The following is a 15,424-nucleotide window of genomic DNA, read 5'->3' as shown; positions in this document are numbered from 1 at the left end:
CTATCCAGTCTTTCTTCATATGAAAGTCCTGACATCCCAGGAATCAATCTGGTGAACCTTCTCTGTACTCCCTCTACGGCTAGAATGTCTTCTAATGTATTTATTGGTTATATAACAGCTCAGGATGCCATGGGGTTGTGAAAGGGACCATATAAATTCAAGTATAAAAGCACAGATTGTTATCTGAAATGAAAATTCTGGAAATGCTCAGCAGGTCCAGCAGCATCCGTGGCGAGAGAAACATGACTCCTTCAGGTTTACAGAAAGCTTGAAGAACTGCACCTCATCTTCTTACTAGGCATGTTATGCCCTCTAGACTCAACGTTTAATCAGCAGTTTCAGATAATGGGCATTTTCGGTGTTTTCTTATTTTGCTCTACTGTTCTCTGGTAATTTCAGACAATTACTCCCTACACCTCCTCCAGACTCGCTCCCAATTTCCCATCAGCTATAAAACCCATGTAATTTAACCTCTCCAATCTTCCCCTTTGTTCTCTCCTTCCTGTCCCACAAGCTCTACATCTTAAAATTGTTTTTGTCTCTCAGTTTTGATGAAGCATAGTTAATTTAAAACATTAGGTATGTTTTTTTGTCCATAAATACGGTCGGATCTGCTTAGTGCTTTATGTTTTTGTTTCTTTCAAGGACAATCTCAACCATTCCATCATCTCTTTTCATGTTGGCATCAGTGCTGGCCATTCTCTGTCTTAGCCTGTTCTTCTTTGTTTGGTCTCAGGATTAGCAAGAGCGAAGTCTGTGCCCAGCCAGACATACTCCTCACAGGTGGTGACCCTGTGGTATCGTCCCCCAGACATTCTTCTCGGGGCCACAGATTATTCCACTGGCTTGGATGTATGGTAAGAATGCTGAACTTCCTTTCTGGGCAAAGCCTCCAGCTACTTGGAGGGACTAGGAATGTCAGAGTAAGATCAGAAACAATGCCTGTAGTGGTTGAGGGAAGAGGTATGAGTCCTGGGGGACTTGGTCCATTAGTATCAGTCATAAGTGAGTGATTGAACAAGCTGGCTGTACACTTACAGTCATTTGGTGATGAAAATTACAGAAACTAATCATGTCTTGTTCTTTGTAGGGGAGCTGGCTGTATATTCATTGAGATGATAGAAGGTTCGCCGGCCTTCCCTGGTGTGTCTGACATCAGAGAGCAGCTCCAAAGAATCTGGGCAGTAAGTGAATGGGGTTTGATTCACGAGTCAAGAACGTTTATTAATTACATGCATCGGATATGAATCAGAGCAATGAAAACTTGCCACAGCTTTACAGGCACACAAAATGCGAAACAACAAAAAAGTGATATACAATAAATAATCAGTTATGCCCCTGTCCCACTTAGGAAACCTGAACGGAAACCTCTGGAGACCTTGCGCCCCACCCAAGGTTTCCGTGAGGTTCCCGGAGGTTTCCGTGAGGTTCCCGGAGGTTTTGGTCACTCTCCCTAATGGTCGAAAGTGGTTTCCGCGTAGTTGAGGCTTCTTCTATGTTCCTGCAATTATTTCAACAAAACCAAAACCGGCCTCGACTACAAAATCGGTTGCCGTTTGGTCGAAGCCATTGGAGACTTACAGGCAGTCTAAGGCAATCTCCTTCGCTGGCCGGCCATTTTGATTGGCTCATTGGAGTTTTCAGCAAAGATCCTGTAGGATCTTTGGGTTTCAGGACCTAGAATATCTGTCGGAAGGTAAAATGCCCGCTAACTTTATTAAACTTCTTAAAAAACTCTCCCCCCCCCCCTTCTTCCTTCCCCCCCCCCCCCCCCTCCCCTCTCCCCCCCCCCCCCCCCCCCCCCCCCCCCCCCCCCCCCCCCCCTCCCCCCCCCCCCCCCCCCCCCCCCTTCTTCTCTCCCCCCCTTCTTCTCCCTCCCTTCTTCCCTCCCCCCCCTTCTCCCCCCCTTCTTCCCCCCCCCCCCCTCTCCCCCCCCCCCTTCTCTCCCTCCCCCCTTCTCCCCCGCAACTCATGGAAACCTTGGGTGGGGCACAAGGTCTCCAGAGGTTTCCGTTCAGGTTTCCAGTGGGACAGGGGCATTACTCTAAACAATCAGAGCGTGATCATGTAAAAGACCTAAGTATGTAGAGCAAAAAAACTAAAGTATATAGATGTTACACAGACCAGATAGAAACTCCTCTCTTTGCAATGAGAATTTAAGCCCAGCTCAGAGTAAGGGAAAAAGTTGGCATCCTTGTACAAAAGACCCAAATGAAATGGCTTTAGGTGCTGGAGCAGCAATGGGTGGGGGAGACATGGTAAATTATTTTTCCTTTCCTCAAGGCTCGCTTCATTTTGCCACCCAGCTTTGTTCCTGTATGTAGAGTCTGTAGTGGCTTCAGGGACCCAGTGCTGACACATGATGATGATTTGACGTGCATGTGAAATAGCCACCCAGTTATATGGAGAATTCCAGGCACCAGACTTCAAGGCTCCCTAAAACTGAGCAGAGTTTTGAGAAGTGTTGTAGAAAAGGATGCAAGTATATGGTTCCCTGAAAGTGTTAACACGGTTAGATAGGATGGTGAAGAAGGCATTTGGCACATTATTCTCTATTGGTTGGGTCACTGAGTACAAGAGTTAGAATGTAATTTCACAGCAGTGCAAGATATTGGTCAGAACACCCTTAAAGTATTGTGTGGAGTACTGGTTACCTGTACCAGAGGAAGGATGTGATTGAGATGGAGAGGTACAAAAGATTTGCAAGGATGTCACTGGGACTCGAGTTATAAGGAGAAATTGGATATGGTGGGACTGTTTTCCCTGGAGCGAAGAAAGCTGAGGGGTGACCCAGAGGAGGGTTATCAAATCATGAGCGAGTATAGATGAGGGGAATGGTCACAGTTTTTTCCCAGGCTATGGGGAGTCTAAAGTTAAAGGATATAGGTTTAAGGTGAGAGAGGAAAGCTATAAAGGAGACCTGAAGGGCATGTTTCTAATACATGTGGTGGATATATGGAACAAGCTGCCAGAAGCAGCAGTAGAGGCGGGTACAATTCCAACATTTTCACACAAAAGGTTTTGAAGGATATGGACCAAACAGAGGCAAATAGGAGTACTTGAGTTAGGCACTTATTGGCACAGACATGATGGGCCAAAGGGTTTCTTTCCCTACTGCATGACTACGAATCTGTGAGCAGAAGGGTGTTGTACATTCCTACATGCCCCGTCTACTGACAACAGTGAAGTGAGAGCAAGGTTTGTGACTTATCTGAGCCTGATTTGTTGGCATACAAACACAAGTGTGATTACAAATGATGTAAGATGGCATCGGGCTCTGTCCCTATTATGTTGACCATGGATCCTCTGTTTTCAGGTCTTGGGGGTTCCCACAGAGGAGAGTTGGCCTGGAGTCACTGCCCTCCCAAACTACAAGACAGGTAAACATCCTCAAATCATGTGTCAATTCATGGTCAGAGGGGGCAGGAGGGTTTAGGGTCACTCAGGAATAGTAACGTGGGGTCATACTGGCAGGGAGATCTATTGGGTTATGGAAACAGGAAGTCTGGAAATACTCAGTATGTCAGGCAGCATCAGTGGAGAAAGAGAGTGAGTTAATGATTCAGGTCTATTCCCCATCATTGGAAGGTTCCAGAAGAACCTAGAGGAGGTACAAAGCTGGCGTTGGTCCTCATGGTATAGAGGTCATCTGTAATGCAAAGAGGTAATGCAATGGGGTCTGTAAAGGCCTTGGGGATGTATCAAGCAGGCTGGGCGTGGTTGTTTCAGGGATTACCTGGGTGGATTGCATTGATGTTGATCTGAAAATAAATGAATCGAGGTCAGCCTTGTGGGAGCAGGAGGAAATGTACTGTTGTCAGTCTGAGGGGCATGTGCGGGGTAAGTTTGGGAAGCGATGCATCAGCAATTGTTTTTGTGGGATGTTTTATACGGGGCAGTCAGAGAGGTGACGAATTGGGAGTCAGTTCAAGTGAGGTTTATTGGAGAATCCCCATAATGTAATGTATTGGGGTCCATCTGAGGGTGTATGGGATCAACCTTGGAGTGTTGTATTCGGATCATTCTGGAGGTTGATATACTAGTTTGGACTGTACAATGATGTATTGGTGTCACTCTAAAGGTAATGTATCAGGTTCAGCCTTGGCTTCTTGTTTTGGAGTGAGTTTAAATTAGATGTGTCAGAGTCGGTCTGGACAAGATGTTTGAGGGTCCATCCAGGGAGATGTGTTCATGTCTGCATAGGGTGATGTTTTGAAGTCAGTTTTGCAGTAATATTTGTGGTTCATCTGAGAGGGTCACATTTTGGTGCCTCTCCAGCGGAGGAAATAATGGGGTCCGTCTGGATTGGTGGCGGGATATATAGTCAGTTTGTACATTATGCATTGATAATAATCTTGGGGAATTAAATGGTGCTCTACTGAGTGGCTATTTTGGGTTCACACGGGAAACAAGCATCACATTTAGTTTAGTTTATTGTCACGTGTACCAAGGTACAGTGAAAAGCTTTTGGTGCGTGCTAACCAGTTTAAGATTATGTATGTGGGAGTTTCTGTGTGGGTTCTCCGAGGAGGGTTATGGGGTGGTAGTGTGAATAGCCTCCTGTTATGAGATGTACTAATGCTGATATCAGACCAGGCCTGCCATGTTTCTCACTCATGTCTCTGTACAGAGCAACATTTACCACACCCACCTCAGAAACTTGGCCAGATTTGGAAAAGGTAAGTGCCCTTTTAATGTGAACTTACAGTGACTTGTGAAGGAGTAATCCCAAACCAGCGTAAGGAGAGATATTGCCTCATGGTGTTCCCCATACTTCTACTAGCTCTCACTTTAAACCATTCTGACTGTTGGTAGTTTATTTGCTCTTGGGTTAAAGCAGAACCGACAACTGCAAACTCCGCATTTGCTCTAGACCTCCTTTTCCTTTCCCATGCTTTTTTGTTCCTTTGTGCTCTTTTGTTAACTTTCTTCTCCCTATTTTATGATTCTTTTCTTTCCCTTTTCTCTAGCCTATTTATTTTTCTCTCTGGCCCTCCCTCTTTCACATGGACCCCACAAAGTATGCCAATCGACCTGTCCCAACATTCTTTACGATCATGGTTGATGATGATACCCCAGGCCTCAACTCCCATCATCTCAGACTTTGCCGAGTATATCACCTCATTAAACATATCCTCCCCTCCTTCCTTTCACATGGTTGAATGTCTAAAGATTTGCATCTTGGTAGTGATCCAAGTTCAATGGAAGGGAGTCCCTTTATTCCCAGGGAAATCTTATAGGAATAAATGACAGACTTGTACAGGTACTTCCATTTGACTGGTATTCTAATGTTATGAGCTCTCACCATTCCTCCTGGTCTTCACACTTTTTTTCTTTCTTGTTCTCTTTTTTCTCTTTTCCTCTCCCAACCTTACCTTGTTCTAACTTTCATTTTTCTCGCCTTTCTCTCTCTTCTCACCAGAGTCTTATGATCCAGTGTTTCCATTGTCAAATTCTCTACTTCTGGAAGCTCCTTTAAAATTAACTGTTTCACCCAGAAAGTTGTGAATCTGGAATTCTCTGCCACAGAAGGCAGTGGAGGCCAATCACTGGATGTTTTCAAGAGGGAGGTAGATTTAGCTCTTAGGGCTAAAGGAATCAAGGGATATCAATGGGGAAAAAGCAGGAACGGGGTACTGATTTTAGATGATCAGCCATGATCATATTGAATGGCTCGAAGGGCCGAATGGCCTACTCCTGCACCTACAGTGCCCTCCATAATGTTTGGGACAAAGACTCATCATTTATTTATCACATGTAGTTAAAGTACACATTGTCAGATTTTAATAAAGGCCATCTTTATACGTTTTGGTTTCACCATGTAGAAAATACAGCTGTGTTTATACATAGCCCCCCCCCCCCATTTCAGGGCACCATAATGTTTGGGACACTTGGCTTCACGGGTGCTTGTAATTGTTCAGGTGTGTTTAATTGACTCCTTAATGCAGGTACAAGAGATACTCTCAGTACCTAGTCTTTCCTCCAGTCTTTCCATCACCTTTGGGAACTTTTATTGCTGTTTATCAACATGAGGATCAAAGTTGTGCCAATGAAAGTCAAAGAAGCCATTATGAGACTGAGAAACAAGAATAAAACTGTTAAGAGACATCAGCCAAACCTTAGGCTTACCAAAATCAACTGTTTGGAACATCATTAAGAATAAAGAGAGCACTGGTGAGCTTACTAATCGTAAAGGGACTGGCAGGCCAAGGAAGACCTCCACAACTGATGACAGAAGAATTATCTCTATAATAAAGAAAAATCCCCAAACACCTGCCGACAGATTGGAAACACTCTTCAGGAATCAGGTGTGGATTTGTCAATGACCACTGTCCGTAGAAGACTTCATGAACAGAAATACAGAGGCTACACTGCAAGATGCAAACCACTGGTTAGAGCAAAAGTAGGATGGCCAGGTTACAGTTTGCTGTCGGGTTATGCTTGTAATAAGGCTCGTACGACGATGTAAACAGAGTATACCTTTAATCTGTACAATAACAGCAATAGCAACAGCCTCCTGTGTAAGCCCAGGCAACTCCCTAACTGCCCACACCCTGGGTTCCAGTCACATCCGGTTACTGGAGCCTGGCTTCTGGCACACAGGGTCCTAGTGCCCCTCTGCTCAGCCTTACACTATTATTGCATAATACCACATTTGCCAAGAAGTATGTAAAAGAGCAACCACAGTTCTGGAAAAAAGGTCTTGTGGACAGATGAGACGAAGATTAAAGGGCCTGTCCCACTTTCACAACCTAATTCAAGACCTTTTTTACTCGTGGACATCATGTTGAAAAGACGCCCTGACCTACTTGGTGCCACGAGTACCTACGTCTAGCATCACGACCTCCTACGACCTCGTGACGACCATGCTGCGAGTATGAGTCAAGGGCAAACTCGACAGAGGTCGTGAATTGGATCGTGAAAGTGGGACAGGCCCTTAACTTGTAGCAGAGTGATGGCAAGAGCAAAGTATGGAGGAGAGAAGAAACTGCCCAAGATCCAAAGCATACCACCTCATCTGTGAAACACGGTGGTGAGGGTGTTATGGCCTGGGCATATATATGGCTGCTGAAGTTACTGGCTCACTTATCTTAATTGGTACAACTTCTGATGGTACTAGCATAATGAATTCTGAAGTGTATAGACACATCCTATCTGCTTGTTCAAACAAATGCCTCAAAACTCATTGGCCGGTGGATCATTCTACAGCAAGACAATGATCCCAAACATACTGCTAAACATGGTGAAACCAAAATGTATAAAATGACCTTTATTAAAATCTGACAATGTGCATTTTAACTACATGTGATTTTTTCTATTATAAATCTCAAATTGCGGAGTACAGGGGCAAATAAATAAATGATGGGTCTTTGTCCCAAGCATTATGGAGGGCACTGTATTTTTGTATGTTTCTATATAAGCCTTTTTGCACCTATTTCATTTTCTTTTTGTGTGCTTTAGTGTTACATTTTGTCTGGCGATCCCCTGTGAAGTGGCATGAGATGATTTCCTTTGTTCAGAGTGGTTAGTAGTCTGGATATGTCACTGGAGTGTTGGATCTATCACATGACTTTGTTCCCTTCCTCAGATTGGGCCTAGTTCCACGAGCAGAGAGCCTAACTTCACAGCTCCTCCAGTGCTATCCAAGGGACAGGAGTTCTGCAGAGGAATCCCTTGCACACCAGTACTTCAGCACTCTGCCCTCTGCACTGTTCCAGCTCCCTGACAGTATGTACACATTCATTCCAGTGATAAACCTATCTACTCGATTTCACACTAATTAGGGATTTGCTAGACTGTTGAGTGACAAAGAGCAGAAAGTGTAATGGTGAAAATCTAAGCAATGAAGGAAAATGTCACAGTATCATGGAGGCCCATCACACAAGAATTCAATTGCTCAAAAAAGCAGGTTATAATAACATCAAGCGATAATCATATAAATAGTAAATAACTCGGAATTATAGGTCACTAACCAAGAGTAAGTGAAAAACAGCAGCGAGTAAACAATGCTATTGGTGAATGAGAAATATTGGGTCACTGCCATGGTGTGATAGAGGTTAGTGTATTATTCATTGGATTTAATGTAATGGGTGGACATTGTATTAGCACATTTTTCATGGTCATAGCTAATCTTAATGGCAGTATGGGAGGTGTCTTCAACAAAATTACGCTATCTTTTCTTAGCCTTGTAATGCTGTACTCATCCGTTCCTTAATGTTGTCCTGCACAAGAGTAGCATTGGGAGACAGAGGGATAATGGTAAAAGTGGACAGGAATTTGGGACTTCAGCCCAAGTAGTAATCACACCGATGAACAAGTTTGACTCTGCACAAGTGCAGGTGGAACAGGCTTTAGCAGGAGCCTTGTTAGTTTTAAAACCTGGGGGATATTGGCTAAGAGCATCTCACTGGTCGGAACTGGAGTCAAGCATCTGTCTCTGCTGGAGGATGCAACATTTTGGAGTGGTGAGAAAAAAAGGCGAAGATCTGCAGTTACATGGATGACTGACTGAGATAATGTTGCAATATTTATTTTAATTGTGCAAGGATTAACATTTTGGCCACTTTCTTATTTAGCCTATTCCTAGATTCTGGGTGGGAATCTTACAAATCACTTGATGATGAATACCAAAACGTAAATTGTGCAAGTGGTGACTAGTTATTTGCCGGAAGTCCATGTGTCGGTGAGAACGACAGTGGTAGGCTGAGAGAATGACCATCATACCCACTTGTGATGTAAATCTACTGATGCAATCCAGAAGCAAGTCCTGCTTTAAGGACATCTCAGGCAACTTGTGGTGTAATGTTGTTATATCCATTCTCTTCTTTGTCCAACTCCACTAGATCAGCCAAGGAGGTCTTGAGCTCAACACCTTGTTCTTTCTTTAGGTCCTTTACTAGAGCTCTTATTTGTGCATTTTTATATCAGTTGGTACCCTCTCTACCTTCTAGCTGTTTGTCCTGCATTACTGTGCCATTCACCCAGATATGTTTGACAAAATCTACAAAGATTTGAAAGGAAACTTTCTGTATAAACTCTTTCCCACACGCAGGCTGGCAAGCACTTGACAGTGTTAAATCTCTGGATTGAATTTTAATGTTGAAGAATGTGATTTGTTCCGTAGCTCAGCATCAATTCTTACTATTTGCCACAAGTGAAAAGGTGTCATATAACAATCAAAATTGGGCAAGAAGGGAAAACGGTGATAATTAATGCTTGGTGAAAACCAGCACAAACGTACCAGATTAACATTATTAAAGCACCCATGTGCATATCCTTGGAAAACTACAAATCCTCTTCCTGCTCGCAGTGCATTTTCTCTGCTTGAAGCAGAGGTCGAATCAGGTTGCCTAGATCCCTGCTCAGATGGCTAATGCTATATTGGTGGATGTCCTGTCCTTGTGGGAATACCCTTTGTTCCTGCAAAGAATTTCAACAAAACATTTCAAAGGTGAATGGCAATTGTGACAAGAGTCAGCATGGGAGTAATAATTTAGTGAATAAGGAGAAGAATTTTGATTGAAACCCAACATCCTCCACCTATCATCAAAATTCTTCCTGGCCCTGCTGCATTCCCATACTAACAGTAAACCAGAGAACATTTTGCTGTAGATTAGAACAGCAAGGTTCTGAACAGTCATTTTTTGTGCATTATGCAACCTCATTAAGATAACATTCTTAGTTGGTGGTGAAATCATTGGTTTACTACTGAGTTTCAACCAAAGATCGCTCTTTGATCTTTGGTTTCAACCAATGGACGAAGCCATTATCTCAAAGGCCTGCGATGTTATTCTACACATGTTAGGGACTGACAATTCCAGCCTCTCTTCAGCATTAATTGCTACATCACATGTTGTTTCATACTCTTCCGAAAACATCGTGTTCATCAGCAGTTCCTAGAGATACAGCATCTCTGCATGAGTATACCCTTTGCTAATGCTCACATGTGTTATGTGGCTGGTCAGACTCAAGCATAGCTTTCTTTGAAAAATGAATAGTTGCTGATGCAGACTCTGCAGTCCAGTGACTTGAAGGGCGACCACTTTCAACATTGAATTCTCGATTGTGACTACATTTTACTTCTGCTGACCCTGTTGTCAGCTTCCAGCTTTGCCTCCTTCATTGCTCAGCATTTGCAATGGGTTCTTGCACTCACCAGCATCACATGCAGGGAATGGACACTAAAACAAGGTACAGTAGACTCAAGGAATTGCAGATGCTGGAACCTTGAGCAAAAAAACACAAAGTGCTGGAGTAACTCAGTAAGCCAGCCAGCATCTCTGGAGAACATGAATTGGTGATGTTTCGAATTGGAAGCCTTCTTCAGATTGATTGTAGTAAAGGGAGGGAGAAAGCTGGAAGAGAGATGGCATGGGATAGCGCCAGGCAATAGGGTGGATACATGTGAGGGCAGTTGATTAGCAAATGTGTAGACAAAGGTCAGAGATTAAAAGGAGACAAAAGGTGAAATAACGAGAGAAGACACGTGATTTATGAGGCCAGAGGAAGGTATGTAGGTGGAAGGGGATGAGGAGCAGAGGAAAATGCATGTGATAGTGGGAGAAATGGGTGCACATCTAGGTGGGACACAGGGAAGAGAAGGGGAGAGAGGGAAAAAATGGAAATGGGGGGCCGAGAGTGTTGTTGGTTAGTTACTTAAAATTGAAACTTCTGTTTTCATACTATTGGTTTGTAAAGCAGAATATGAGGTGCTGTTCCTCCAGTTACATGTGGCCTCACTGGCAATGGAGGTGGCCATGGACAGAAAGGTTTGTCTGGGAAGGGGGTTAAAAAGGTTAGAAACCGTGAGATTGAGCAGGCTTGCTGAACCGAACGCAAATGTTCGGAGAAACGGTCACCTAGTCTACCCTTGGTCTTGTTGATGTAAAGGAGGCCACATTCAGAGCACTAAAAGCAGTACAAGGTGAGAGGAGGTGCATGTGAACCTCAATCTCATCTGGAATGGCTGCTGGGGTACTTGGGTGAATGTGAGGCAGAAGATGAAGGGACAGGTGCCCCATTCTAACAGTGTCTTTATGTGCTCTCATATCCATCAATCAGGTTTTGAATATTCATTTAATTGCCAGAATTGTAAAAAACATAGGTTGGGCCCTTGTTGCTGTCCAACCAGTCAGGAAATCAGAAGATGACATGATTTTGCAGTAGATGGGTTACAAAACACATTGATAAATGTTCCGCATTAATTCCAGGTTTAAAAAGTTCCACAGGGCAGTGCAGACCAGTCAACTGCTCCCAATGGGCACAGTTCTATGTGCAAATATCACTCTAGCTGATTGATGTATGTTAGTTGGTAGCCTGCCTCTAATGATGTAAGCACATTCAACACATGTTCAAATCTCCACACTTCTGTTAAAATTCCAATTGGAGTTAAGGCTCTTCATCACTTCATTCTGCTGACCAATACATTTATTATTTTTGCAGTGGTTTCCATCTTTAGCGTGGCTGGAGTTCGGTTGGAGCCTGAAGCCCGGAATGCTTTCCATCCTTTCCGAAAGGACAAGTGCACATCAATTCTTGCCTAATGTGGAAAATGAAAGGTACAGGTAGGGAACCATGTATTCACTTCAAATTACATCCTATACCTTTTCTCTACCTCTCACCCAGTGTATCCCCCTGATTTGATTCTCTATACTCTACCTAGTATGTTCCCTCCATCTCCCACACTGTATAGTCTTTCCATATCACACCCTGTATGGCCACTCTATATCCTATGTGGTACTGCCCTTCTTCATGCAACTACATCCCAGTCTGTCCTGCCTTTGCTATATTTCACCCTCTGTGGTCTCGCTCCATAGGCTGGACGACTTGCAGTATATCTCAATCCAAAATCCAATTAGTCACAGTCATGCAGCATGGAAACAGGCCATTCGGCCCAACTAGCCCACGCCGACCAAGGTGCTCCATCTACACTAGTTCCATCTGCCTGCGTTTGGTCCATATCCTTCTAAACCTATCTATCATTCTATTCCTATAATTTTGTAAGTTCTTTCCACTCTTTTTCACAGCCTGAACTTCTGATTCAGAATTCGAACATGGCATTTGTGCTCTATATCTCAACTTGTACAAAATAGATTTATAGTCATAGTGCTATACAGCAAGGAAACAGGCCCTTCAGCCCAAATCCAGGCTGACCAAGTTACCAAATAGGCTAGTCCCACATGCCTGCACCTGACTGGTATCCCTCCAAACCTTTCCTTTCCATGTACCTGCCCAAATTCCGTGATTATATCTTTTCTGACACTTGGTCTGACAGCTTATTCCATATATGTACCAAGCTCTGTGTGAAATTTAGACAAGCTCTGACTATCTATCTGTTCATATTAATGCTGACAATCAGGAGGCACCGATTTCACTTCTGTAACCCTCAGCTCTTTACTTTGCAGATTTATTTTTTTGTGAGATACCCACATTCGACTATGCTAACAATCAAGAGTCAGAAGACCATCTGATTGTGTCCTGGCCTCACCTTCCGAAGCTCGTTGTGGATTGACTTCTGCACTGCTCTATCCGGGAGTGTTTGATGGGATGCTGCAGAGGAACTTCGCTATATATTCAATGTAATTCAACTTATCCTGGAAATGCTTGAATGGACAGGGCAAAAGGGTAGTTCACTCTGTACCTTACTGCTCTTGTGCCTGTCCTGCAAATGTTTGATTGGGCAGTTTAAAGCTAGGTATAATCAGTACCTTACCCTTGTTGTGCCTGCCCTGGGAGTGTATGACAGTGTAGAGGAAGTTTTACTCTGCACCTACCTTATGCATTTCTCCCCCTGAGTTTGATAGGACAGGGCAAAAGGAAATTTGCTCTTTCCCAAACGTTTGCTGTACCTGCACTAGGAATGTTTGATGGGACCGTGTAGAGAGTGCTATATTCTGTATCTAAACCATGCTGTACCTATTCTACTGGTGTAGTGTTGATTGGTAGTAATTCAGATGATTGTCATTTTTCATTTTGAAGATCTGTTTCCACTGAGGAGCTTATGTTATAAATACCATTTGAAAAAAAACGCACAATGTTGTAATTTTATGGTTGGGGGAATCATCGTGGATTAATTGGAGAGATGTCACCCTCATGTGGATCCAGTTTTTGGGGATTAAAATTGGACCACAGACCCACACTTGTTTCTGGTGACTTAAGAACTATCTTTATGGACCAGATACGTGAGCGATGCCCATCTTGGCAGCCTATGATCAACCACCATCCAGCATCCATTTGAAGAGATGTATCCCTTAATAAAGTGAGGTGGTTGGCTGACATCCTTGGATCCCAAATCACACTGAGGGATTGTGTCTCTTCACAATTGGGCTGGGAATATGAGAGATTAAATTGAACATAAACTGTCTGTTTAGTTGTTTTGTTTAGTTTATTGACACGTGTACTGAAGTGAAAAGCTTTCTGAAAATCCAAGTTGAGTGTTTTGAGTTGCATTGTGTGGAGAGTATCTCCACTCCATATCGGAAGAGCCTGGATTTAACATCTAGAAGACGGAGTACAAGAGGATAGCCGTTATACTACAATCATGGAAACATGTGGTTCAACCACATTTAGGGTACTAATGAAGAATTCTGGTGCATACCTTGGAAAATAATATATTCCACAAAGGGAGTGGTGCATGGATTTAGAAAATAAGTGCAGGAGTAGGCCATTCGGACCTTCGAGCCTGCACCACCATTCATTGTGATCATGGCTGATCATTCACAATCAGTAACCCGTGCCTGCTTTCTTCCCATACCCCCTATTCCACTAACCCTAGAGCTCTATCTAACTTTCTTTTAAATTCATCCAGTGAATTAGCCTCTACTGGCTTCTGTGGCAGAGAATTCCACAAATTCACAACTCTCTGCGTGAAAAAGTTTTTTCTCATCTCAGTTTTTCTAATCTCAAGTGGCCTCCACTTTTATTCTTAAACTGTGGCCCCTGGATCTGGACTCCCCTATCATTGGGAACATTTTCCCTGAATCTGGCTTGTCCAGTCCTTTCATAATTTTATATGTTTCTATAAGATCCCCTCTCTGCTTTCTAAATTCCAGTGAATACAAGCTCAATCTTTCCAATCTCTCCTCATATGACAGATCTGCCATCCTGGGGATTAACCTTATGAACCTACACTGCACTGCCTCAATAGCAAGGATGTCCTTCCTCAAATTAGGAGACCAAAACTGCACACAATACTCCAGATGTGGTCTCACCTGGGCCCTGTACAACTGCAGAAGGACCTCTTTACTCCTATTCTCAAATCCTCTCGTTATGAAGGCCAAATTGGCTTTCTTCACTGCCTGCTGTACCTGCATGTTTACTTTCAGTGACTGGTGTACAAGGAGACCCAGGTCTTGTTGCACTTCCCTTTATCCTAATCTGTCACCATTGAGATAATAATCTGCCTCCTAGTTCTTGCCACCAAAGCGGATAAACTCACATTTATCTACATTATCTGGTGCATACCATGCATCTGCCATGCATCTGCCCACTCACTCAACCTGTCCAAGTCACTCTGCAACCTCCTAGGATCCTCTTCACAGTTCACACTGCCACCCACCTTTTGTCATCTGCAAATTTGCTAGTGTTACTTTTAATCCTATCATCTAAATCATTAATCTTGTGAAAGCAGTTTTTCCTTAATTGATGTGCAAAATCATTTTTGAGTCATTTTCCATTATATCTTTGATGCACAGGCTGAGTAATCTGGCCCCATGGATTGCTTGTGTTTTGCATTATCTGAGAATGAGTCTGGGAATTAATCCAGACGAATATCTCACTAATATGACTGACTTCCATGTGCCAACACAATGAGAAATGTTTCTTACTTGTTGAAGACGCCACAGTTCTACCGCTGATTTGGCAGAATCCAGCTTGGTTCGATCTTTTTAACGAAGCACTGAATCTAGGGCACTATCCATTGCAACACATACTTGATTTTTATTTCAACTTTCCTGAGCTAATCGCTGTGATGCGCCCAGTTAATTTAGCATGATCAAACACAGAGTCCTGGTGTTCAGTGGTTGGCCAGTCATTCCAAGTGTCTTTGCTGATCACTATCTTGGACATCCTGGACATGGACACATCCCAGTGTTACTGAGAGCACAAATCTCACTCACTGATATTCAGGACAGCACCTGCCTGCATCTTTCTCTTGGGGATTAGGAACTTGTTTCTCCTGTAACAATAAACCATGAGCAACCTGCACTTAAAGTGATGCCTCCAAGCTGGTGATGTACAGGAGTAGCGCTGGAAGAATGTTGTCACAGCAAAAGATGAAATTTTAAGGGGCTACCTGCAAGGAGGGCAAGGGAGGAAATACAAACATTGGAGTGGTTAGCAAGACATGGAACATGATGTGCTTGTTGGCGATGCCTTGGGAGACCCTGCCAAACTCCTGAAGCTTGGAACGCAAGGGGTCTCACTT

At 43.4% G+C, this 15,424-nt stretch overlaps 1 protein-coding gene across 4 annotated transcripts in view; it reads left to right on the top strand.

Moving 5' to 3' along the window:
* The window catches only part of cdk15 (cyclin-dependent kinase 15), a 36,809-nt gene extending 22,735 nt beyond the window's left edge, over positions 1 to 14,074 (top strand). Inside the window, exons 8-14 of one of the 4 annotated variants that reach the window (XM_055638461.1) lie at positions 737 to 857; positions 1,091 to 1,184; positions 3,317 to 3,380; positions 4,631 to 4,679; positions 7,589 to 7,728; positions 11,443 to 11,558; positions 12,405 to 14,074. In XM_055638461.1, coding sequence (XP_055494436.1) covers positions 737 to 857; positions 1,091 to 1,184; positions 3,317 to 3,380; positions 4,631 to 4,679; positions 7,589 to 7,728; positions 11,443 to 11,543 — 569 coding nt within the window. In that variant the 3' untranslated portion in view covers positions 11,544 to 11,558; positions 12,405 to 14,074. Of the gene's footprint in view, positions 1 to 736; positions 858 to 1,090; positions 1,185 to 3,316; positions 3,381 to 4,630; positions 4,680 to 7,588; positions 7,729 to 11,442; positions 11,565 to 12,404 lie in introns of all 4 variants that reach the window. The other 3 variants (XM_055638460.1, XM_055638462.1, XM_055638463.1) reach the window with 3 other exon arrangements.
* Positions 14,075 to 15,424: the final 1,350 nt, after the last annotated feature.

This window comes from Leucoraja erinacea, chromosome 7 (genome assembly GCF_028641065.1).
Source record: "Leucoraja erinacea ecotype New England chromosome 7, Leri_hhj_1, whole genome shotgun sequence".
NCBI classification, from domain to species: Eukaryota; Metazoa; Chordata; class Chondrichthyes; order Rajiformes; family Rajidae; genus Leucoraja; species Leucoraja erinaceus.
This window is presented reverse-complemented; position numbering and strand designations above follow the sequence as displayed.